At 43.7% G+C, this 27,115-nt stretch overlaps 1 protein-coding gene across 1 annotated transcript in view; it reads left to right on the top strand.

Annotated features, from left to right (window-relative positions):
• The window catches only part of SVOPL (SVOP like), a 68,619-nt gene that overhangs the window by 7,701 nt on the left and 33,803 nt on the right, over positions 1-27,115 (top strand). The window contains 10 exon segments of the mRNA XM_060019801.1: positions 909-1,033; positions 3,238-3,301; positions 7,491-7,521; positions 7,524-7,615; positions 8,673-8,801; positions 15,364-15,437; positions 19,633-19,838; positions 20,509-20,620; positions 21,310-21,391; positions 23,518-23,607. Of these exon segments, the coding sequence (XP_059875784.1) occupies positions 909-1,033; positions 3,238-3,301; positions 7,491-7,521; positions 7,524-7,615; positions 8,673-8,801; positions 15,364-15,437; positions 19,633-19,838; positions 20,509-20,620; positions 21,310-21,391; positions 23,518-23,607 (1,005 nt within the window).

The following is a 27,115-nucleotide window of genomic DNA, read 5'->3' as shown; positions in this document are numbered from 1 at the left end:
CAAGATATCATTTTTTCCCTGTTATCAAAGCCATATCGAACACCAAATCCATAGGAATTTTTACTTTTCTTAAAGAAATCTGCAAGTGTCTAGACACCCTCACATACAATTGATGTAATTTTTCTGACCATCAATTTGGTAGCATAAGTCAAGAACCTTGAGAATATCCATTCTCCTTATCTGATCATTTGTCTTCCAGAAATCTAGACCGTTTAGGTCATCGGAGAACCACAAAGATTGATGCACAGACATTGTCACAGCTGATTTTAATAGAAAATGTGAAACCACTTCAACATTCAACCAGAGGGGAAAGGTTTGTGTGTTACATTACATGGATTATAGTATGTCTTTTCACTGGAATATTTTGCAGCTATTAAAATTATGTTTCCCCTTATAATCAGTGAAAATAGGATAAAACTGTGTTAATAGTATTTTCTCTGGGTTGGAGAATCAAAAGTGATTTAAATATTTTTATATCTTTTTCTTTTTTCCATATTTTCTACTATAAACTTGTATTGTCCTTACGATTAGAGAAAAAGCAAATCCTTACATTTTCTCCTTATACTCATTCCAGCACAGTGCTTCGTTGTGCTCCCAACATCCCTGTAAGCAGGGAGGACAAGTTTCTGCATTCTCATTTACAAGTTCAGGTTCCTGCCACCTGTGAGGGCGGAGGCTGTGGGGAGTTTTGAAGAATGGTCTAAACTCGGGATGTCTGGGCTTTCAGACAATAAAATGATACGAATTGTATTGTCTGATGATTGTGAGTGATCGGTAAGCTCGCTAAAAATTAGCTCCACAGAGAAGCAAACATCTGGAGGAAACTAAAAGTCACCTTCAGAAGTTAGGTTTGCTTCCTGACCTTCCATGGGGGCAGGTCCCATTAATGTCTCCTTTTGTTGCTTCAGATTTTGCTCGTCTCGTTCCTGTGGGGAGCCTACTTCTCCTTGCTGACCTCATTCTCTCCCTCGTACATCTGGTTTGTCTTCCTGCGGATGATGGTGGGCTGCGGCGTGTCTGGCCATGCCCAAGGGTAAAGACATCGCCTAGAGGACCCCAGAGGGAGATATGTGAACACCCAGAGACACATCCACTTATTCTGTTAACCACATTCACTGTGGTTAATAGACTAAGAGCATCAGTAAGTTTCAAATCTATACACTTCACTCGTGCTCATGATTTTTGAGTCCCGCGCCCCCCCCCCCCCCCCCCCGCCCAGTGATGACTGCTTATTCCACTAGGAGCTCTTTGCCCGTCAAAATGATGTTTGATGGTGAGGCTAGCAGGGTGCTAGCTTGAGCATGTGTTCATTTCTTTGTTCCTAAGGCTGATCAGCATTTTTTAGATAAATAATATTTTGTTAGACTAAATGCTAACAAAAAGTGCCGTATGAGGTAGGTAACAAAAATGTCAACCCAGACACAATCCATTAATTTATTGAGAATTTCTGGAAGACTTTAGTTGGACCATCAGCACCTGTAACGTTCAGGAATAACTTTTAACCTGCCACGGCCCTGTAACTGAAGACTGTGTCAAAGTGAATTTGCAGAGCAGGTGAGACAGATTGAAACAGCTATGCTGCCGCTTGTCTTTTTTCCGCCCTGGGATAGGTGTGTAATACCTCATCATTCAGGGACGTGAGACTTGTAATGCTAAGTGTTCAGCAACTTGGGAGCCTCCCTTAAATGAACAAGGCTCCTCAAGCTATTTTCTCCTGGGTGCCTTGGAGCAAGTTGCCCTTAGAATATATTAGGAGATGTCAAAGCACCTAATTATTACCCTAACGTGTTAGGGAAAGAATCTTTCTTCTCTGGGGGCATAAGTTAAGCATCACTCTGTGCTCTGGAGCCCTAAAGGCGGAGAAGTTAAGTAGAATTTGAAAACATCCCTGAGGAAGCAGCTCAATAAATATGTTAAAACTCCAAACCCTGGTTAATAACTGCAACAGATAAGAACAATTAGACAACAGATGAGATAGAAGTCCATTTGTTCTCCTATTCAAAAAATTAATATGTACTTAATTAGAAACCTGTGCTTTGACTGTCATCATTAGTTGGAGAAACTATTTGCTTTCTCTTGGGCGTATTTTAATTTCCCACATATGTTTTAGAAAAGGGAATCAGGCTTGGCAAAATATTTTGACAGTGTTTCTCTTGGTGAAAGAAATGAGGCTGATATCTCTTACATGGTTGAAGGTTTAAAATAACTTTGGGAATAAAAATGTAAACAGAAGAGCACTTAGAAGTTTATTTTATATTGTTTTCTTACATGGGTTAATAATTGTATTTTGGTGTATGATCGTACAGGGAAAAATCTCTCTTCTGTTTTTCTTTACACACTCACTCAATAATTCTGCCAATACTTCACTTCTGACACCAAACGTGTGGATTTCTTTACACGCCAACCAATTCTCCGACACCTGCTGGGTGTCCTATAATTCCATTCAATTCTGACCCTCGCTGGAGTTTGCGTAGACCCCGCAGGTTTAGGGCTCAGTCCCACAAGACTGTCCTCCACTTCAGACACCAATCACCAGTAGTAGGTCCCCAGGTTACCCACAACTTCTGTCTGACTTGCTACAAATTGGAAGTTCCCACAAACTCCTCAGGTTCAATAATTTGCTAGAGTGTCTCAGAGAATCCAGGAAAAGTTTACTATTTGCAGATCTGTTACAAAGGATATTTTAAAGGAAACAGATAAATAACCAGCTGAGGAGAAATACACAGGGCAAGGTCTGGAAAGATCCCAAGAACAGGAGCATCTGTCCCCGTGGAGTTTGCGGTGCACCGCCTCCCAGCACATAGCGATGTTCACCAACCTGGAAGCTCTCCGAACCCTGTATGTTAGGAATTTTTATGGAGGCTTCATCACATAGGCATGATTGATTATTAACTCATTTTCCAGCCCCTCTCTTCTCTCCAGAGGAGTGGAGGTTAGGGCTGAAAGTTCCAAGATTCTAATCATGGCTTGGTTTTTCTAGACCAGCCCCCATCCAGGACTCATCAAAGAGTCTGCGTTAGAACAAATGATGCTCCTACCACCCAGGAAATCCCAAGGTTTCCAGGTTAGCAGGAACCAGGGACAGAGACCAACACACCTATTTCTTATCATTTTACAATGATGAATATTTATGTTTTTGAATTCTTTATCCTTGTGACAAGAAAAATTATGATTTTTTAAAAAAAGTTATTTGGTTTTATAAAAACATGATTGTATTTTTTCCCCCTTCCTGTTTAGGCTAATCATAAAGACTGAAGTTTTGCCTACAAAATATCGAGGCTGTATGCTCCCCTTGTCTCAGGTAAGGTAAAATGGGAATCTTCTGATCAGTCTTCTGATCCTGTAGGATATGGTGTACATGGTGTTTCTTCTGGTTGGTTGATTGTTCTTTGATTAGCATACTCCTATTAATTGGTACCAACCAAAGAGCATTAGGGATGCTTGACACCAGAAGTCCAACTCCAGGGTTTTCTGAGCCAGGATGTGTATCATGCAGCAGCAGCATTAGAACACAGTAACCCCTTCCTCAGGAAACATTCTGCTGGCTGGTTTCACTAGAATGACAGAAGCTCAGGAATGCATCTGGGATGAACATCCTCTCCGCACTGGGTCTTCAGTGGAGGGATACAGCTACCACCCCTTTTATAGTCTCCCTTGTGGATACTCGGGTCTGCAATTCCATAACTGGCTCATGCCTGTGGGAACTTCTGTAATTGTCTCCTCCCAGCTGAGCCATTTATCCAGGTGAGAAGGTGGGGATGCGCCCCCACCCTCCTCAGACCCCTGCTGGCTACTGACTAGAGGTTTTGCATCCAGAAGCAATCTAGGTGCCCTTGTACCATCTTTGATGTCATCGTTATCCAAAAGCCCTGACTTTCAGAGCCCAGGAAAGTGATGACGCTTCCCACTGAAGCATTGTATGTTGGGCAATAAATAAGGCAGTAGGAGAACATTTTCAATTTTATGTTTAATTTTTCTGACACTAAATTTAGGCAACAAAAAAAATTAGACCTTAATAAATACTGAACGCTAACTCTTTACGTTCTTCCCAGCTTTCTTCTCCTGATCTTTGTTAAGATGAACACCCATACTTTCAACAGTTAGGGGTTCGATTTTACACTTAATGGTATTTAATGGGTATAATCCTGTTCAAGCTCATCTGTGAACATTGTCTCTTCCACCTGCTACTCATTCTTTGTCCTCTTTCCTGGTTATGTCTTCTCCTTGCTGGTCTTATTTTGCAGGTCTCCTGGGGTCATCTACTGATAATTGAGGAGTCCAGTGGTTTTAGCTATCTATGTACCTATTACCTCCCCCGAATTTATCTACAACCAAGAGCATCTCCTTGAACTTCAGACCCAGGTGGCCAGTTACCTGATAGCCACTTGAATATCCTGCAGGCTCCTCAAAGACAACATTCATAGACCTGATCCCTTCATCTTCGTCTGGAGCCTCTTCGGTCCATGTCTTCACTGTCATTTCATAGCAAGCTCTGTCCCCTCAGTTTTCTGAGCCACACATTCAAGAGCTGTCCTGGACCCCTCCCTTTCCGTCATCACCATTCAATCAATCACCAAGCCCCACTGACTCACCCCCTATTAGTGGACCTACAACTGCCATGTCCATCGGCAAATCCTGTTGCCTTTACCTCCACAATGTGTGCCAAATCTATCAGATAAATTTTTTTTTTTTTTTTTTTTGCCATTTCACTACTAAAATTCTTTTCAGCGCCACATCACCTCTTACCTGATCTACTGCAGTGGCTTATTACTGGCCTTCTTACACGTTGCCTCTTCAGAAACATCATCTCTGATCATTAAAAGTCACTCTCCATCACATTACTTTCTTTGTTTCATAGCCTAATCACTTTCTGAAATATTCTTTTTTTTTTTTAAATAGAATTCTTTGGTGATGAAATAGTCACCCCTTAATTAGCCTCCCAAAGGGTCTTTTTATTTTTAACATCTTTATTGGAGTATAATTGCTTTACAATGGTGTGTTATTTCTGCTTTATAACAAAGTGAATCAGTTATACATATACATATATCCCCATATCTCCTCCCTCTTGCGTCTCCCTTCCTCCCACCCTCCCTATCCCACCCCTCTAGGTGGTCACAGAGCACGAGCTGATCTCCCTGTGCTATGTGGCTGCTTCCCACTAGCTATCTATTTTATGTTTGGTAGTGTATATATGTCCATGCCACTCTCTCACTTTGTCACAGCTTACCCTTCCCCCTTCCCATATCCTCAAGTCCATTCTCTAGTAAGTCTGTGTCTTTATTCCCATCTCGCCCCTAGGTTCTTCAGGACTTTTTTTTGTTTTTCCTTAGATTCCATATATATGTGTTAGCATACAATATTTGTTTTTCCCTTTCTGACTGACTTTACTCTGTATGACAGACTCTAGGTCCATCCACCTCACTACAAATAACTCAATTTCGTTCTTTTTATGGCTGAGTAATATTCCATTGTACATAGTGTCACTTCTTTATGCGTTCATCTGTTGATAGACACTTAGGTTGTTTCCATCTCCGGGCTATTGTAAATAGAGCTGCAATGAACATTTTAGTACATGACTCCTTTTGAATTATGGTTTTCTCAGGGTATATGCCCAGTAGTGGGATTGCTGGGTCATATGGTAGTTCTGTTTTTAGTTTTTTAAGGAACCTCCATACTGTTCTCCATAGTGGCTGTATCAACTTACATTCCCACCAACAGTGCAAGAGGGTTCCCTTTTCTCCACACCCTCTCCAGCATTTATTGTTTGTAGATTTATTGATGATGGCCATTCTGACCTGTGTGAGGTGATAGCTCATTGTAGTTTTGATTTGCATTTCTCTAATGATTAGTGATGTTGAGCATTCTTTCATGTGTTTGTTGGCAATCTGTATGTCTTCTTTGGAGAAATGTCTATTTAGGTCTTCTGCCCATTTTTGGATTGGGTTGTTTGTTTTTTTGATATTGAGCTGCATGAGCTGCTTGTATATTTTGGAGATTAATCCTTTGTCAGTTGCTTCATTTGCAAATATTTTCTCCCATTCTGAGGGTTGTCTTTTGGTCTTGTTTCTGGTTTCCTTTGCTGTGCAAAAGCTTTGAAGTTTCATTAGGTCCCATTTGTTTATTTTTGTTTTTATTTCCATTTCTCTAGGAGGTGGGTCAAAAAGGATCTTGCTGTGACTTATGTCATAGAGTGTTCTGCCTATGTTTTCCTCTAAGAGTTTGATAGTGTCTGGCCTTACATTTAGGTCTTTAATCCATTTTGAGTTTATTTTTGTGTATAGTGTTAGGGAGTGTTCTAATTTAATACTTTTTTTTTTTTTTTTTTTGTGGTACGCAGGCCTCTCACTATTGTGGCCTCTCCCGTTGCGGAGCACAGGCTCTGGACGCGCAGGCTCAGCAGCCATGGCTCACAGGCCCAGCCGCTCCACGGCATGTGAGGTCTTCCTGGACCGGGGCACGAACCCGTGTCCCCTGCACCGGCAGGCGGACTCTCAACCACTCTGCCACCAGGGAAGCCCTAATTTCATACTTTTACATGTAGCTGTCCAGTTTTCCCAGCACCACTTATTGAAGAGGCTGTCTTTTCTCCACTGTATATTCTTGCCTCCTTTATCAAAGATAAGTTCAAAGGGTCTTTTTTAATATTCTCTTCTCTCCATCTCTGTGAGGTGAAATGGAGTTATCATCTACTTCTCATCTTCTGATGGGAAAATAATGCTCAGAATAACACTCAGAATTGTTCTAGTTCCAAACTCATGGGGCCTGGTCATAGGTGGCTCTCATGTTATTTGTTGATATAAAATGATCTCAAGATAAATTTTTCAGTACAAAAAAGCAGTGTTGAGAAATATTTTTACTATGTTACCATTTGTGAACAAAGAACAGATATCCTTATTAGCTTGTGTATGTTTCAAGCAGCTTTGGAAGGATATAAGAAACTGGTGATATTGGTTTCTTCAGAGGAGAGGAACTGGACGGCAGGGAACTAGGAGTAGAGGCGGGTCTGTTCACAGTGCTCTCCTTTGTACCTTGAGTTACGAACCAGGGAATGTATTATTTATTCAAGAGAAGAAAGTCAATGTCTTGGGTCCCAGATTTGTAAAACTTTGGTGACATTGCTGACCCCGTCTTGCTGAGTCTTCCACTTATAGACAAGCAAACAGAGTCGTGGAGAAGTGAAGTAGCTTCCCCGGTTCATCCAGGTCCTGGAGGCGGTGCTGCTTCTTAACTAAAGCCTCTCTCCCGTCTCACCTTCTTTCGTTCTTTCTTTCTTTTCTTTTTCTTTTTGGGGGCGCAGCTTGTGGGATCTTAGTTCCCCGACCAGGGATTGAACCTGCACCCTTGGCAGTGAGAGCACAGAGTCCTAACCACTGGACCGCCAGGGAAGTCCTCCCATCTCACCCACTTACAGTTACAATGCAGAAGAGGGTGGCTCCTGGAGGGGGCTGTGCAGCATCAACAGGAGGACTTTAACCTTCCCTCTGCCCCAGGTTTTCTGGCGAGCCGGCTCCCTGCTCATCATCGCCTGGCTTCCGTGGTCATCCCCACCATCGGGTGGCGCTGGCTCATCTGCATTGCCTCCATCCCTGGCATCATCCTCATCATGGCCTTCATGGTAACCAAGCTCATGGGCTCCCTCTTGGCCTCCCCCTCCAGCTGGCCCAGCGGCCTTGTTGCCCCACAGTTATCTTTCTCATGTCCACCTCTCTCCTTATTTAAGTATGTGTCTCAGTTGGCTCACTGTGGAAAGGGTGTTTTGGCAGAGTTAATGCACAAGCCCAGTCACGAAGGTGTGAATGCAGAATATGTTTGGGGGAGAGCAGGCAGGCTGGAATGGCTGGAATGTGGGGCGCTGGTGGGAGGCCGGCTGGAAAGACAGGCCTGTGTGCAGATTACAAAGGGCCTTGAGGACCAGGGGCACTGGGGGTTTGGAAGGGGTTATGTACTGGGAAGCTGGTACATGGCGGTGTGGAGGCCATAGGAGGGAAGACAGAAAAGTTCAGAAAAGCAGTTAGAAATGATCAGATTAATCCCAGTGGGTGATGAGGATGACCTGAACTGCCCCCTGGCTAGGGAATGGTGAAGAGGATGCTGCTGGGGAAGATGCTTTGCTGAGGAAGAACCCACTGGCCTTCATTGCGTGGAGGTACCAATGTCCCAGCATCAGTGGAGGGCTGTGCTGTTTTCTGAGTGTGGTGTTCAAAATATGCCGTAATCAGTGGGTTGTAGGCCTCTACAGTCAGGATGGTCCCTCCACTCGTGGGTGCTGGAGGCCCTGCCATGCTCACCCTTTAGGTTCTTGCACTGTGTGAGGTCCTGGGATTCCTGGGGGAGTGGCCGGGTGATGGAGGAGTGGAGAGGCGCCAGGGACCCCGGGCAGCGGCTGTTTACACATTGGATGGAAGAATTTCATTGTGTTAAGTAGGTTGGGTCAAACTGGGGTGAAGCTCCGTATCAGTCCACTGTCGTCCGAGATGGGACAGCGATAAGGAGAAGGAAACTCTGTTCCACTAGAGTTGCAAGAGTACAGCTGCTATATTTTTGCTGTAAAGCTTGCTATATCCTTTCCCATCTCGGGGAACTGGGACAGTGTAGTGTATGGAACCGTGATAGTGGTACCTCTGGGGTCCACAGCAGTTGCAACTCTGGTGTTCTTTGTCATCTGTGCCCAGTTTATTCCTGAATCTGCTTGGTTCGGTGTCTCTACCAGGAACACTCAGGCTGCCCTGGTTACACTGGAGCGCATCACCAAGATGAACCGCTCAGTCATGCCGGAGGGGAAGCTCGTGGAGCCCATCCTGGTGAGTTCTTCTCCCCCAACCAGGGGTCGCCAGAAATCCCCTTAGTGGTGGAAGGCTAGAGGGAAGGGCAATCGATCCCTCCAGTGCGGAAAAGAGCGGAGGGAACTGATACTAAATCCAGCTCCACCGTGAGCCAGGTAGCGCTGTTACCTACTACCACTTTTTAAAAAAAAATCTATCGAAGTACAGTTGACTTACAATGTTGTGTTTAATTTGTGCTGTACAGCAAAGTGACTCTGTTATACATATATATATATTCTTTTTCATAATTCTTTTCCATTATGGTTTATCACAGGATATTGAATATAGTTCCGTGTGCTATACTGTAGGACCTTGTTGTTTATCCATCCTGTATATAATAGTTTGCATCTGCTAATCCCACACTCCCACTCCTTCCCTCCCCCTGCCCCGCTCCCCATGCTTGGCAACCACAAGTCTGTTCTCTATATTTGTGAGCTTGTTTCTCTTCATAGATAAGTTCATTTGTGTCATATTTTAGATTCCACATATAAGTGATATCATATGATATATGTCATTCTCTGTCTGACTTACTTCACTTAGTATGATAAGCTCTAGGCCCATCCATGTTGCTGCAAATGGCATTATTTCATTCTTTTTTATGGCCGAGTAGTATTCCATTGTATATAGGTACCACATCTTCTTTATCCATTCATCTGTTGATGGACATTTAGGTTGTTTCCATGTCTTGGCTATTGTGAATAGTGCTGCAATGAACACTGGGGTGCATGTATCTTTCTGAATTATGGTTTTGTCTGGGTATGTGCCCAGGAGTGGGATTGTTGGATTATATGGCAACTCTATTTTTAGTTTTTTGAGGAACCTACAAACTATTCTCCTTAGTGGCTGCATCAATTTACATTCCCATCAACAGTATAAGAGGGTTCCCTTTTCTCCACACCCTCTCCAGCATTTACTATTTGTAGACTTTTTAATGATGGCCATTCTGACTGCCTACCATCACTTTTCTCATCAATGAAATGGAAATAATAACACCTTGCAGAGCTAGTCACGTGATTTAGCCCCACTGTTTATAGGGGAGAGATTGTTTTATAATTTTATGTTCCTTGTATTGGCCTTGTCTTATTGATATCAAACATATAAACCTTATTATTTTTTAAAATAAAATTTGGCATTTAAATTCTGTTGCTTCCAGGACTGTCAAGGTCAATGTGCAATCATTTCTCACACCAGCCCAGACCACCCACTTCACCCATCTGCAGGCAGGTCAGTCACAGGCTCCTGGAAGAGCTTTCCAGCACTGTCCTGCGATCTCCAAGACAGTTTATGTGAGATAGGAATTAACCTCTTGGAATGTTTGGTAAAACTTATCTGTAAAGTAGTTTATCCCTAATATTTATTTTAAGGTGAGTGGTAACAGAATAATTGGGGGGTATCAGAAAGAGGAGTTTTAAAACTATCATTCAGTTTGTGTAAATGTTAATGCCTACTTAGTTTAACACTCTTGATTGAGTCAACTTTGGTAATATATATTTTAGAAAATTGCCCAGTTCATCTGGGTTTTCCAATTTATTGGTATAAAGTTATCCCCAGTGTTCCCTTTTGTTTCAAATATCTACTGTGTATGTCTTCTCTTTCACTTTGAGTATTGTTTATTTGTGCCTTCTTTTTTCTGTGGTCCTCTTACTAGAGGCTTGTCTGTTTTATTAAACTTCAAAGAATGAGGGCTTTTTTGTTTCTGTTGTTTTTCTCTTTATTGGTTGTTTTGGTGGTCTCATTAATTTCTGCCCCTTATTTTGTTTACTTCTTTGGCTTTTTATGTTCTTCTAGCTTCTTGAGTTCAGTATTTAGCTCATTTATTTTCAGTCTTTTTGATTTTTAATAAACCATTTAGTTGCATTCAGCAAGTTCTGTTACAGAGTAATTTTATTTCTATTTTGTAACTGCTATGAGTTTCTCTTTAACCAATGACTTATTTGTTAATGATTTTTTTATCCTTTGTTTCTAATTTAATTGCATTTTGACCAGAGCATGTTATCAATTATTTGGAATTTATTGAGACTTCTTTTGTTCTCTGCATAGTGACTTTTTGTTAATATTCCATGTGTGCTTAAGAAGAACATGTGTTCTCATTAAGCATATATATTGTTATATTCAATATAGTTATGCCGTGTAAATATCTGATACCTGTTCTAGCTTTTGCCAGGTTCAGCTAACAGTTTTTCAATAAGACGGTGGTTTTGTTAGTTTCTCCTTATAGGCCTGACAGTTTACTCCATATAGTTTGAGGCTATCTTATGCTGCATCCTAGCATAAGATTGACTTATTCAGTGTGTGGAGTGATCTGACTACCTGAAATATTTCTTTATAATGCTTTGGGCCTTAAATTTTATTTTCTTTCATACTAATATGTCAGAACTAGTTTGGGTTAATGTTTTCCTGAATAATCCACCCTCTATATATTTGAATCTATTGTTGAATATTATGTTCTAATAGGTTTGTAGATTCAAATATATATGAGATTTATTATATAATAAATAGAGCATTTTATATTTTTGGGAAAAGGATACAGGTTAATTGTTGGTCTAATATAGCACGCTTAATGATAGTATTTTATAATACAATTTTCATATTTAGTAAGGTACTTACCCCTTGTAAAAGTTCTTTTTGAGAATCTTCCAAGCTATTTTCTCAGTGCTATTTTTCTAGAACAACTTTGAAGTGAAGTGGGCGTGAAGATCTCTTTGAGATCTTGTTTTCATTTCCTCTGGATATTTACCCAGAGGTGGGATTGCTGGATCACACAGCAGTTCTGTGTTTAATCTTCTGAGGAATAGCCGTACTGTTTTCCATAGCGGCTGTACCACTTTATGGCAGACGCTCTTCTTGACCCAGCTCTTGCTCCATGCCTGAGCCAGGTCCAGAGCGGCAATAGCTCTTCCCACCCACCTCCCCAAATCTGACTCTGTCAGGGATTATGTGGCAACAGCAGGACAGGTGATATCCAAATGTACAATTCTTAAGTGTCCTACCCACAAGTGAGAGGTAGGCTTTTCTGGGTGTTTCTGACTGGTTTCCCAGGACATCACCGATGACAAAAACATTGTAATCCCACTGCCACCTGGCCTGCTGCTGGACGTGTTAAGTGTGAGATAGAGTGTGCTCAATAATAATGCAAAAATGAGGATTAAATGTCCCAAACGTCCCCACACTCACAATTGTAGTTTGGTGAAGTATTCTCACTTTGCTTTGTGGAGTGTTTCCCCTAATTATTACACGTGCCTCAAAACCTAATTGGGAAATAAGAAACTCAAACTTTTGGGAAGCTCCCTGGTGGTCCAGTGGTTAGGATTCTGTGCTTCCACTGCAGGGGGCACGGGTTCAATCCCTGACTGGGGAACTAAGATCCCGTGTGCTGTGTGGTGTGGCCAAAAAAAAAGGAAGAAACTCAAGCTTTCTTCCAAAGAATTAAGGATGATTCTGTTATTCTAATTTATTTTCTGGAATTTGGAAATAAGCCCTTGTGGTTCAGAGGTCAGGATCCTACTAGTAGGCAGTATCAGATAACCCCCACCTTCCTACCAAGACACTGACAGTTACATCTTATCTTGCAAAGCATGGTGGGAAGACTAATTAGTTGCTAGGCAACAATGATTAAATGAAGGAAGTGATTATGCTTTGAAGAGACTGGCACATAATCTTTAAGTGGCTATGAAATTTTGATTGTCAATATATAAAAAATAAACTTGGTTGCAGAGAGAGAAAAAAATCTTAGCAGAGACAATTAACTCAAAACCATGGACAGTTGAATGATCATGAGCGTCCAATTCCAACCATTTTTGATGCGTATTTTTTACTTTGAACCCAGTAGTTGTCCCAGGACTGAAGAGCACCGAGGTTACTTCTCTCCTCTTTCCTTTTTTCCTCCTCCTTTTCCCTCCCTCTCCACCCTCCTATCCCCCATCCCTGATCCCCCACCTTCCCTCTGCCACTGTGTATTAGTTCACCTGGGCTGCCATAACAGAATAGCACACACTGGGTGGCTTAAACAACAGAGATTAATTTTCTCACAATTCTGGAGGCTAGAAATCCAAGGTCAAGGTGTTACAGAGCTGACTTCTTCTGAGGTCCCTTCCCTTGCCTTTTAGATGTCCATCTTCTCCCTGTGTCTTCACATCGTCTTCCCTGTGTGTGTGTCTGTGTTTTAGTCTCCTCTTTTCATAAGAACATCAGTCATAATTGGCTTACAGTCCACCCTAATGACCTCATTTTAGCTCAGTTACTTCTCTCTTTTGTCTTTTTTCTGGCTGCACCACGCAGCTTGCAGGATCTTAATCTCCCCGACCAGGGATCCAACCCGGGCCCCGGCAGTGAAAGCGCCAAGTCCTAACCACTGGGCCACCAGGGAATTCCCCAGTGACCTCTTTAAAGACCCCATCTCCAAATACAGCCCCACTCTGAGGGTTAGGACTTCAACATATGAATTTGGAGCCACACAATTCTCATAAGAACCGCCCTCCCTCCTCCAGCCTCTCTATATGCTCAGCCGTCCCTCGACATTCTCCTTCCTCCCTCCTCCCTCTCACTGTACATCCTGCCCCTTTCTCCTCCTCCCTTCTTCCTCCCACTTTACTTCTCTTGACTTCAGCTTGCTGCCTCCATCCATCATGCCCATTAGATGATCTTGTTCTTCTCCACGGTGGTCTATAGAGCAAGGCCCTGTGGATACAGAGCTATAAACAGGAGACCCTGCCTTCAGGGCTCTTAAATCTGGCTAGAGAGATGAGACGCACGTAGGAAAGAATCAGTCACAAAACAGAGCCCTGATGCTTAGAACCAGGTGAGTGGCCCAGGCAGCAGAGTGTGTAGGATCCGAGCAGAGAGGTGACCATAAGCTGGTGGGAGCCACCCCCAGAGAGAAGGGGGGCAGTCACTGCGCACTGAAAGGAGAGGCAGCCTCAGGGGAGGAAGAAGGCCACTGATGGCAGGAGGAACAGTGTGAGGCCAAAGGTGGGAATGCACAGTGAGTTTGGTCCATTGGTGGCCGTCAGAGTGCCATGCAGAGGAGGCTGGGCAAGATGCTGTGGGCAGTGGAGCCTCTGCAGCTTCACTCCCAAGACGCTGAGATGAAAGGCTTTGGGGGCTGTCTGAGGACAGGTCACACCATGCAGGAGGTGAATAAGTCCACCCATTTGGATTGCAGCCAAAGGTTCAGAACAAAATGACTTATTAGGATAAAAGGTATATATTTTATAATGACATGACTCTCCAATGACACTTGGGGCGGTGAGGGGACCACAGTCACATCTAAACCCAGGGGACATGGCAGAGAGGCAGATGGGCAGGACTCAGGACTGGTTCACGGGAAACTGGGAGTCCAGACTGGCTCTGCCTCCAAACGGCTGTGTGATCTTGGGCAGGTCACTTACCCACTCTGGGCCATATATTCTGTGTTGGAAAATGGGAGGATAGGGCTAGATCAGAGGTTTTCCAAAGATGAGTAACCAGAGCCCCGATACGTAAAGCAGATGAAAGTGGAGTGTCAGTTGCTCAAGTCCACCCACAATGAAATCCAGGAACTGAGCCTGAAAGTCGAGGGCGGGGGGGTGTATGGGGCAAAAGACCTCTAAGTTCTCTGCAAGCTCTTTCGGTGACAATAAAATCCAGGACTCCCAGACCACACTTCTGGACTCCCTAGAGGGGGCCTGTAATCCCAGGTCAATTTGTGAGAAAAGAATAGTTGGTTTTCAACTGAGCACCTCCTCCAGCCCCCAAGCATTCCTGGCTTTACATAAAAAGCCATTACTGCCCAATCATCTATAACCCATCCTTATTTATTTTGATCCAAACATACTTAATAGGCACTGACTATGGACAAGAACTTTTACAAATTACCCTAACGACACACAGAGAAATTAGGCACTGATCCTCTTTTCAGATTCAGGCTGCTTGTTTTTTTGCACAAGCCTCACACTCTTTTTTATTTATTTATTTATTTATTTGAGGTATGCAGGCCTCACTGTTGTGGCCTCTCCCGTTGCGGAGCACAGGCTCCGGACGCGCAGGCTCAGTGGCCATGGCTCACGGGCCCAGCCGCTCCGCGGCATGTGGGATCTTCCCGGACCGGGGCACAAACCCGTGTCCCCTGCATCGGCAGGTGGACTCCCAACCACTGCGCCACCAGGGAAGCCCCTCACACTCTTTTTTAATGTTAGGTTTTTTCATCTTCATGTTAAAAGATTCTCCCATCAGTTTTATAGTTGCTTTTCATGTATACTCCTATTTTCTCCACCCCACCTCTCGCCAGCACTGGTGAGAAGAGGAAGAGTGAAAGGGTTAGAATCTTAAATTCAATGAGTTTTGGTACTTGACAATGATAACAAAAAGTATGCCAAGACTGATTGGCTGAGATGAATGTGTTAAAAACAGTATTTATGTGAGGGGTATCCGGGGAGCTGAGTGGCTATCTCACCCTACCACATTCCCATGTTGTTCTTGTTTTCTGTGATCTAAAATATTAGAGTCACCTTTGCCTGTCCTTAACCCACTAAATCTATTCTGTCTCCCCCTTTCACTACCCCAGGAAAAAAGAGGAAGATTTACAGACCTATTGGATGCTAAATATTTACGGACCACATTACAGATCTGGGTCATATGGTAAGAATGGTATTATTTCAAAGCTAGGTTTAAATAGCTTTGGGAGAAAGCCCACTGAAGTAAATCCCTTCTGAGTGCTCTGGGGAGAAAACACAAGGCAGACACCAGCAATGCTTTATCGTTCTGCCACCAACCAAAAAATAGATATAAAATAACAATATAAAAAGAAAGAGAAAGAAAAAATATCCAAATCATCTACAAACAGTTTTTAAATTTTTCATCTGAGTGTATGAGCTCTGTACTAACCTTTTGCAGCCTGGTCTCTTCCCTCACCACATTCCAGGAACTGATCCTTTGAGGTCACTGATAATCAAATTCAAAGGAATAGACTCAGTGGTCCTCTCTATGCAGCCGTGACCTTGAGTAAGCAAAGATTTTCTAAACAGGACACAAAAAGTGCTAACTCTAAAGGAAAAGATTGATGAGTTTGCCTACATTAAGTTGGGAACTCTGTGTCCTGAGAAATCATGAAGAGCCTGAAAGGTAAGCCACCAACTGAGAGAAGAAATTTCCAATATATATGTCCAACAAACTATATATACATGTTCTATATATTATTAATATATATTTCTATTATATAATTTTTTTTCAACAAGAAAAACATACACAACCCAGTAGAGAAATAGGCAAAAGGCTTGAACAGGCACTTGACCAAAAATGTGTATCAAATAAACATATGAAAACATGTTCAACCTTAAAGTCACCAGGGAAATGCAAATTAAAACCAAATGAGACACCATTACAAATCCACCCAAATGGCTAAAATTAAAAAGACTGGGGACTTCCCTGGGGGTGCAGTGGTTAAGAATCTGCCTGCCAGTGCAGGGGACATGGGTCTTCTCCCTGGTCTGGGAAGATCCCACATGCCGAGGAACAACTAAGCCCGTGCGACACAACTACTGAGCCTGCGCTCTAGAGCCTGCGAGCCACAACTACTGAGCCTGCATGTGACAACTCCTGAAGTCTGCACACCTAGAGCCCGTGTTCTGCAACAAAGAGTAGCCCCCGCTCGCTGCAACTAGGGAAAGCCCGCATGCAGCAACAAAGACCCAACACAGCCAAAAATAAATTAAAAAAAAAAGTTTGAAAAGATAACCTTAAAAAAAATAAAAAATGAAATTAAAAAGACTGACCATGTTGGGAAGGATGTAAAGTAACTGGAATTTTCCTGCGCTCCTGATTGGCATTCAAATTAGTACAACCAGTTTGGAAAACTGTTTAGAGGTTTCTGTTACAGTTGGAAGTATGCATAGCCTATGGCTCAGCAATTCTACTCCTAGATTTCTACCCCACAGAAATGCCTAGTAAAATAAAATAGCATTATATTATCTGTAACAGCTCCAACTACGAACAACCCACATGCCCATCAACAGGTATAATGGATAGATTCTGTTATATTCATAAAATAGAATACTACACAGTAATAAAAATGAGAAAACTGGTGCTCTGCGCTCAACATGGCTGAATCTTACAAATGTAATAATGAGCAAAGAAAGTCAGACACACAGAATACGTACGTGGTTCTATTTATATAAAGATTAAAGACAGTAGAAACTAATCTATAGTGTTTGAATTCAGGAAACAGGTTGTCTATCTGCCTTTCCCAGATATAATCACTAAAAATAGCTTGGTGTCTCCTCTTGAGACTCTTCAATTTTTAAAATACTCTTAATATTTGGGGAATTCCCCGGTGGACTAGTGGTTAGGACTCAGTGCTTGCACTGCCGTGGCCTGGGTTCAATCCCTGGTTGGGGAACTGAGATCCCGCAAGCTGCGTGGTGTGGCCGAAAAAAAACTATACTTCATATTTGGAAATTAAACAAAAAAAATATTAAAGCTACCTTAACAACAAGGAGAGATATTGTGATTATTGTCTTCCTCTTGAATATTTCATTATGAGAATTTATAAATGCACATGAAAGTAGGGAGGATACCATTGATGGACCCTGATTTACTCATTGCTCAGATCTGACAATCACTGGTATCTACCCATATTTACTTCAGCTGTTTTTTTCTGTTCCGAAGTATTTTCAGGCAGGCCCTAGACTTCATGCCATTTCATCCCCAGATACCTCATTAAGAGTCTCAACTACTTGAGGACACTTTCTTAGATGATTCCAATCCTAAAATCACACCAGCGAGATTAACAATCATCACTTTAACATCATCCACTATGCAGATCACATGTGATTTTCCTTGATTGTCCCCATCTGTCTTTTACACGTGACATGTGTCTTTTACAACCATTTATAAAAATGAGAGAGGCATGAGGGGGGCTTCTGGGAGGCTGATATTCTTTTTCTTTTTTTTGGCCACACAGCTTGTGGGATCTTAGTTCCCTGGCCCAGGATCGAACCTGGGCCCTTGGTATTGAAAGCGTAGGGTCTTAACCACTGGACTGCCAGCGAATTCTCCTGATATCTTTTTCTTGACTTCGATATAGGAACTTTTCTGTATGTTATGTTTATATCTCAATAAAAGTATCTATTAAAGAATAGAACAAAAGATAGTAAGAAAACATCAAGCAAAAGCAAAACCTTCCATAGCTTCATGGCGTCCGAAAGGCAGAATTCTAAAGATGATGCCCAAGAGTTCCAACACCTGGGGATTCAATCAAACACTAATTTGGATGTAGATGTGAAGGGACTGTAGATGTAATTAAGGTTATGAGCCTTAAAATAGTAGCCTGAATTAGGCAGGTGAGCTCAATATTATTGCTTGAGTCTTTAAAAGTAGAGAAATTTCTCCAGCTGGAATCAGAGATGCAGCAGAAGAGAAAGCGCGAGGTGAGGTCGAAGGAGAGCTTCAGTGCATGAGAAGGACGCGACCTGCTGTTGCTGGCTTCACAGACAAGGAATGAAGGAAGCCTGCAGAAGCTGAAAACCACTGGTCAACAACCAGCAAGGAAACGGACACGAGTCCTACAGCCCCGTGCAGCGGGATTCTGCCAACCGTCTGGGTGAGCTTGATGCTTCCCCGGAAAGTGGAGCAGCCCTGCCTGCACCGTCATTTCTGCCACGTGAGACTCCGCGCAGAGAAGTCAGCCAGAGCTGCTGAACTGCTGACCTCCAGAACTGTGAGATACTCACTGTGCTTAAGCGCTAAGTTTGTGCTAACTTGTGGCAGCAGCTGCAGAAAACAAACTGTTGCGGAGTCTAAGCTCCTCCTGCTTGCCACATGGCAGGCCAAGAAGGGACAGTGTGTTGGGGCGAGTAATATCGACTTTATTCGGAAAGCCAGCAGACGGAGGAGATGGTGGACTAAACTCCTTTTTTGCGGTACGCTGGCCTCTCACTGCTGTGGCCTCTCCCGCTGCGGAGCACAGGCTCCGGACGCGCAGGCCCAGCCGCCATGGCTCACGGGCCCAGCCGCTCCGCGGCATGTGGGACCTTCCCGGACCGGGGCACGAATCCGTGTCCCCTGCATCGGCAGGTGGACTCTCAACCACTGCGCCACCAGGGAAGCCCTGGACTAAACTCTTAGAGAACCATCTTAACTTGGAAGAGAATTCAGGCTGCTTTTATGCTAAGGGAAAGGGGGAAGTCGGAGGGTTCAGGATTAAAGGTGGGCTGCAGACTTCCTGGAGCCACCTGGCCTTCAAGGGAAGCATAACACTTCTCTGTTCTGCTTGCTCACAAGGCTGCATCACGAGACTGCTGCAAAACTTCGAGTCGTGAGCAGTTATTTTTACTTTACCGCACTTATCTCTGCTTATTTGCTAGTTGAAAACGAACTTATCTACAAGTAGTAGCCATAACTAACCCAGGACCACCTGGGATGGGAATTTGCTTCAGGGAACTTAATGAGCTGTTTGGGCACAAGCCACGTTTCTCTAATATTTAACTCTTTATGGTCAGGGCTACAGTACGTAAGCTGTAGAATGAGGGAGACAGTTTCAACGCAGTGTTAGTTCCGTTCTGCCTCTTACAAAACTTCTTCCTGGCCTGAGGGGTCCTCCCCCATCTAGTTACATCCTGTTTTTTCTTGCAAATGCATTTCCCACCGTACAGCCTCCGCTGAAGGGCACCCCCTAGTATCCCCTTGAAGCGTGTCCCCACTTTCCACTCCCCTCCCCTCCCTACACCGTGCCTTCTACCTGAGAAGCTCTCCCCACTTCTCCCCACCTCTCACGGTGCTACCCCTCCTTCAGGCCTGGTGACAGCCTTTCCTAATGTCCATCTTTTCTTGCTTCCAGGCTGGGCATCTCTTTCGCCTACGACGGGGTCATGCTGGCCAGTGCAGAGCTGCTGGAGCGGGACCTGGCCTGTGGCTCGCGGTCGGAGTCTGAGGCAGTGGTGACCGTAGGGGTCTCGGAGGAGAGCCAGAGCCCCTGCCACTGTCAGGTGTTTGCCCCTTCCGACTACCAGACCATGATTATCAGCACCATTGGCGAAATTGCTCGTAAGTATCTCTCTATTGGGTGGCTCTCTGTTTTGGGTGGGGGACGTGCAACTCAGAGTCTCAGAGGAGAGAAGAGTGACCTGTCATCCACTTGACTGCTGCCTGGTAGAAATGGACGAGTCCCCAAATCATGCTGAGGTGTCTGCAGTGCGGATCCGTGTGGGGAGAAGTCTGGAGGAGTGGAGCTTTGAATTAGCGCATGTATCAGTTCTAACGTGCATTCCCCTACATCGTAACGTCTCTGAACTGGGATGTGTCTCACAATGGCATGTTAGATTTCAGTTGGAAGCACTGTTTCTGCTTTAATAGACATAAAATAATGGTACTTAAAAATCAACGGCACCTTGAATTTGAAAAACAGTATAAAACATTTAAAATATAGGTCTAGCAAGTTGGCGGTTTACAATAGACCTGCATGCTGTAATAAGCAACCAGGGTGTAAAATGTCCTCCATATACTCCAGTGCTTGTCGTTCTCGGATCCCCGTGGGAAAAGCATATTGAAGGAGTCATGAAGTCGATGACAGTGTGACTGGGTCTTGGCTGGAATACGCATGACGTTTGGATTAAGTTGCTTCTTTCCGAAATGAGAGGGAGGAATCCAGGCCATTGTTAATACATGCCATTTGCTTTCAAGGTTCTGAAAATTGCCTTTGTCATTTTTTCCCTAGTGAATCCTTTAACTATCCCGGGCATTAATTTCCTGGGAAGACGGCTGAGCCTCTCTATTACCGTGGGATGCACAGCTTTGTTCTTCCTTCTCCTCAATGTTTGCACTTCAAGGTATTTGCTTTCTGTTTGCTTTAAAGCAATCTAGTTTCGTGCAGTGGTTTTAAAATGAGGTCTCCTGACCCATGGCCTTCAGTGGAGGTTAGGGGCAAGTCCCTTTCACCAAGAGAGTAGAGTACAGGCTGTTTGTTTGACTAGAACGATCAAACAAGCCGCTGGTACCTGCCCCTCCCCTCTTCCTCCTGAGCAGGTCCATCTTCAGCGCTCACAGGACATGGGTACCAGCGTGGGAGTATTCAGTTCACTTGCCGAGATATTTAGGATCTTTATGCAAAGCTTCCTGGAGAATGGAGGCCGACCTGCACCGTGGTCAAGATAGGGATGTAGCCAGCATACCTGTGGTGGGAAAATTCATTGCACCCTGAGTTTGTGACCCTACAGTGGGCCTCATTTATAATATATATGACTTATTCTGCAAACTGCCTGTACCATTTTCCAAGGGTGGTGGCGGAGGTGTGCTCATCTTGGGGGGCTGGGCTGGAATGGCACACTCTCGGGGGACAGGATTGAAGGATTGAGTCCGGCTTTTGCTTTCGGACCCCACAGTCAGGCCAGCTGAGGAGCAGCCCCTCCCTCGGGACCTGGTCTTCAGAGATGTGTGTTGGCATCTGTAATGTCCTGGGATCGGGGCCCCGGAAGGCCCTCCGTGTCGCCTGTGGTAACGTCTCGCTCTGGTTCCCTAGTGCCGGCCTCATCGGCTTCCTCTTCATGCTGAGGGCTTCGGTGGCATTCAACTTCAACAGCATCTATATTTACACCGCTGAGGTTAGTTTTGGGGAAGGGGTTGGTTCCATCAAGGTGTGCGAGGTGAGCTACTTAGAGCAGGTGTTTGTCTATAGATCACGCATTCCTGGCTTCTGTTGACTTTTGATGATTTTCTAAAAGCATCCTATTAAAATGACACCAGAAGATATGATGTGGCCTTTCTCCTGCCCCATGGGGTCTAGTGAAAGCCAGTCTCTGAGAAGAAAGATAGGACCTTCTCCCTTTCTCACTAAACTGCATCCATGTAAAAAACAACTCTTGCCCTCATCCCATGCTTCCCGAAGAAATAGGGGTAGGGCCCGGTCCCTGCATGTTGCTGATAAAATGTAAAACACCCTATTTCTCCCTTTTAAAATTAGAAAGTATTTTTCACCTTTATTCTTTTGAAAGATCACATCTCACTCTGTCTGTTGTTTGTTGTAGGTAGCTTAAATTCGAATATAATAGTAATTTATTCTTAATTTATTGAATTACTATATCTACTTAATACATCACTTCTGAGGAGCTTCTCAGAAACCACCACTTTAAAGAGCAAATATTCCTAGAAACAAGCAATATCTGAGTAGGAAACTTAGTATTTTAACTGGTTTTGCCTTTCGTTGAGCCAGAGAAAGTGGTGCTGTAGGGACTGCTATAGCTGCATTCATCTTCATCTTGGGAAACGTAGAAGTCTGTTTAGAATACAGATGACATATCAAAACCACAGAGAAAAAGATTCTTTTCCCCTCACATAGATAAAAATAGGAAATTATGACACATTTGACATATATGTAGTATTTCATTTAGTTCCATTAACAATCTTCTAAAATTATTGTGAATTTGTGAACTTAAAAGTCTATGTGGGCTTCCCTGGTGGCGCAGTGGTTGAGAGTCCGCCTGCCGATGCAGGGGACATGGGTTCGTACCCCGTTCCGGGAAGATCCCACATGCCGCGGAGCGGCTGGGCTCGTGAGCCATGGCCGCTGAGCCTGCGCGTCCGGAGCCTGTGCTCCGCAATGGGGGAGACCACAACAGTGAGAGGCCTGCGTACCGCAAAAAAAAAAAAGTCTATGTGTATCGTGGTGTGCCTCTAAAATTATATTTGAAATATTCAATTTAACATATTTTGGGATGTGTTCATTTAAAGGGTCATTCCTAAGTATTTTTTCCCTGATACTTATTGCTTAAAAAAAAAAAAGATGTGTACCTGAAGTTGCTTGTCTTCTGTTATTTCATCTCCTAGAATTGTCAAAAATGAACAAAAAAATTGATATTCGAGCAAAGATCATCTGTATGTATCTGAATCCATTGTTTTCAATAGCCACTAGCCTCATTTTCTAGAAAAAGAAAAAGTCTCTGTGAAAAGGCACTCCACCCCCAGACATTCTTATAAATATAGCAGTGCCCCCCAGGGCAGGAAAGCCTCTTGTTTTTTGCATTTGACAGATGGTGGCTAATACGATGTGGCCAAGTAAAGAGGCCACGTGCTTTGCTTCAGTGAATTGATGAAAACTGATCAGTATTTATAGCGTTAAGAGAAAAATTTCTAAAATTAAAAGAAGCATTCTTTCATATATTCTCCCTGAAAGCTTCTTTATTAAGTACTATTTGCTTATTTATTAAGAACTCTGAATCAGTGAAGTACAGATTAATGAGGTTTTACTATAAATGCAAGAAAGTAGACTGAGCCGTAAGATCTTACAACACAAACATGGTGAATGGTGTAGCGTGTACGTGGCACTCTCGTCAGTTCCTTTCACTGTATCTGTATTAAAGGTTTGGTTGGATTGTTATTTCTTGGGGAGTATTTTCTGTCCATTCAGTAGAACCACCTTTATATGTTTATAGCTCTAAAGTGGAAATCTTCTGTCTGACTGCAAGTACCTTTCTAAAATTACGTTTGGAACATTAAACACCTATTTTGGAATTTGCTCACTTAAAGGATAATTTCTAAGTGTTTATTTTCTGATATTGTTAAAATTCAAACTTGTGTACCTGAGAAAATGAACATCTTCTATATCCTGTATATCCATATAGAATATTTGGCCTTTTATATACACCGAAGCCTGACCTGTGGAGCGAAGGGCGGAGGACTTGGGAGAGAGGGGTTTCAGCTAACTGATGCTTTCTACGCTTCTCCACTCCAGGTCTACCCCACCACGATGCGCGCCTTGGGGATGGGGACCGGTGGCTCCTCGTGTCGCATTGGTGCAATGGTGACGCCATTTATGTCCCAGGTACAGCCCAGGGGTCTCTGTAGGGAGGATATGTCTAAGGGAGGTGGGGAAAGAGGGACCTGGCTCCCTTCAGGTTAAGGGTTTAACCAAGGATTTGTTTACTTGAGTTTCCTTGAGGTGTTGTTTTCCCATTGTCTGGTTAATTTGGCTGGGAAAAGAGGCTAAATTGATGCTTCCAGTCTTCCAGTCAATAGCATGTATTGCATTGCATGCAGGGTTTAGATTTTGCTGGACATTGTTGGGGGGAGGATGCAAAAGACATGGATGACACAAGGAGCTGGGGCAGCTGAACGACAGTGAGCTCCAACCCTGACACTGTCAAGGGTGCAATCGAAAAACAGCCCAGAAGTGCAGGGAGGCTGCACCAGGGTGCAAGGATGTGGCCCTGGGCAGCTTAAGTCCAGCATTTGGACGAACCAGGCACAGGCTGGGAGAAAATCCAGGGGTGATCTGGACCGTTGGATGGGCCCTGTTTCAGGAGAGAAACAGAGGCGGTTATGGTGCCCCACATGGTCATGGTTCCTCAGAGGACCAAACAGCTTGCCCCTCTGCCCCGATCTTTCTTTTTTGGCCACGAGAAATGGAAATCCCCCTGAGCTGGCTGCAGCCAAAGACAAGAGTGAGGCTGGGCCCTGGGTGGGCCTGATCCAGGCAGTGAGGGCTGTCAGGGACCCAGGCTCTGTCCTCCTCACATCTGTCTGGGGCCCAGGGTCACTGAGCATTCAGGCTGTACTCCCTCAAGGCCAGTGTGCTATGCTTGTCCACGGACATGGCCGCCCCGCAAATCCCAAACATCTATCCTTAGTTCCAGGCACCAGAAGACACCAAAGCACTCTCTGCATCCCAGGAGGATGATCTCTCTGGCATCTCACTGGTCAGGCCTGGTCAGTTGTTCATAGTTGAGCTAAATCAGTTGTGGCCAAGAGTCAGGCTTATGGACGAATGCAACCTGGGAGGGGCAGTCTTCAGAGAAGGGGGGTTGACATGGGCTAAACAGACTGTAACGTGTATTTCTTATAATTTAATGGGATTTTGCTACCACCCTTATTAAAACTATTTGGGGAATATTTTGCCTACTTAATTAAACATGAGGGCAGTTTTGGTCTTGCAGTTGTGCTTTTCACAGTTCTTTTGCACTTATTATTTCAGCATGTCCAGAAAAGAACATAATGCTGAAAGGCAGCAGTAAAATATTGATCCTATTTCTGGATGGTCAGACCGAGGTAGAGTTTATTCTCCAAGCTTTAATTAGGAACAGTCTCTTGGTTCTCAACCACTTGGAACATTTTCTCTGGGTATTTGTGGGCATTTATCTTTGAGGCCACCCTGCTTTTGGTGACTTTGTGGACCAGGAAATATCTCAACTAGGACCAGGTCTCCTGGGGCAGAGGGCTTTGTTCTGCTTAGCATCCTTCTCGGGGAGTTCTCAACTCTTCAGTGACGTCACCCAACTTTCTATGCCCCCCTCATCTGTAAAATGAAGATAATAACACCCACTACGTAGGTTTCTTCTCAGCATTACGTGAGATTAATACATACAAAGCCCTGAGCCCAGCATTTGACACGTAGGAAGCCCTCATGAGTGTTAGCTAATAACCATACGGTGACCAACAGCATCAAGGCCAAATGGTAAATATTCAAATAAGAGTATTTCTGTTACTGAGAAATATTTAAGCCCAGTTGAGTGATTTCAATCACTATGCAATTGGAATGTTTTACTTTCCTCACCAGGTCTAGGATGGGAAGTTAGAATCTGGGAAGCTTTGTGTTTGCTCGTAGAATATTTGCCTGGGTTTGGAGTGGGGCCGGCTGCTCCAGGTAGACAGGAGAGCTTGGTGACACTCTCGTGAGCTCATCAGTCAGTGTACCCTTGGACGCGGTTCTCAAGCTTCAGTGCATATCAGAGTTACTAGGGTAACTTGATACCGTGAAGATTCCTGGACTTCACCCAGAGATTCTGATTCTGTATAGGGGACCATCACCCACAGTTTTAGCAGGAATCCAGAGTGAATCTGATGCTATTGGTCTGGGGACCAATGAGAGGTGTGGCCATCAGCAAGGAAATTGACTTTACTTTCACTTAATGCTTCTTCTTCCTCCTCTCCCTTCCCACTCCACTTCCCTTTCTCCTCCTTTCTTTTGTCCTTCATTTAGGAACTTATTTTGGTGACTCATTCGACAGGTTGTTTTCAGGGTAATTCTCTACAAGCTGCCTCTTTCACAGTTTGGCAGTTAGAATGCCAGAAAGGACTCCATAAGCTACAATCTATCTTTGATAGAGTAGAAGCAAGAATTTATAAGGGAATTCCTCACGTCCACTGCAGGGGCCGGGGGTTTGATCCCTGCATGCCGCGAGGCACGGCCAAAAAAAAAAAAAAAAGAATTTATCCCAGTTCAACATTCAACCAGCATTTATTGCACGCTTACTCTGTGCCTGACATTGTTCTCTTTATTTATAGCAGTAAATAAGCCAGGCCAGGGTCCAGTGGTGTGCTGCAACTGGCCTGCACTGGCTTGTGAAAACTGATTGTTAAATTTTCAGGAAATTACTTTGCAAGCTAGTTGATGTCACGTTGTAGCTTGAAATTAGCACGGTGGTGGTTTTTACCCCATGGCCACAGGCAAATGCTACCATCAGGACTGTTTCTGGAAAGCCTGTTAAACATTTCGCAGCACACCACCACAAGATTCCTGCTCTCAAGAGGCTTACTTTCAAGTTGGGTACTTTACAAATATGCACAAAATTAAGATGATTCAAATTAATTATTTGCGTATCTTAATTATTTGCATATCTGTAAAGCACTCAACTTGAAAGTATGTTGGGAGGCGCAACGATATTGAGTGAAAGGGATGACAGGCCTTCCCCCCTCCCTTTTGGCTCAAAATTCCTTTACTGAAAGATAAATTGAATTAAAATCCATACATTCCATGAGGGACAGGCCTTTTTAAAAGACAAGGCTTCATATAGCCAATATTTTAGAGCAACTATAAATGGAGAGTAGCCTTTAAAAATTGTGAATCACTGTATTGTACACCTGTCTGTAACTTATGTAATAAAGTACATCAACTGTACTTCAATTTAAAAAAATTATAAAAAGAGGCAAGGCCTCTCTGGGTAGGTGACTTCGGAGTTGAGACCTGAAGTATAAGAAGCTGACAACTTGTAAAGGGTAACAGCATTTCAGGTGGGATGACATCTGGTGCAAAGTCCTGGGGATGGGAAGAGCTTGGTGTGTTCTCGGAATAGAAGATAGCTGTGATGAGCAGAGTGCAGAGAAGTACAGGGAGAGAGTGTGCCTTGCAGGCATACTTTGGATTTTTTTTTCTTAGGAGGAGTGGGAAGTAATTGAAGGGTTTTAGGCAGTGCCATGATCAGTTTTGCAATTTACAAAGAGCACTGTGGTTGCTGAAGAGTGAACTGGCAGGGGATTGGGAGAGGGCAAGGGGGGAACAAGCTTATCATAAGACTCTAATTTCACAGTGCCGTATGCTCAAATGAAAAGGGAGA

This window comes from Delphinus delphis, chromosome 9 (assembly GCF_949987515.2).
Source record: "Delphinus delphis chromosome 9, mDelDel1.2, whole genome shotgun sequence".
Lineage (NCBI taxonomy): Eukaryota > Metazoa > Chordata > Mammalia > Artiodactyla > Delphinidae > Delphinus > Delphinus delphis.
This window is presented reverse-complemented; position numbering and strand designations above follow the sequence as displayed.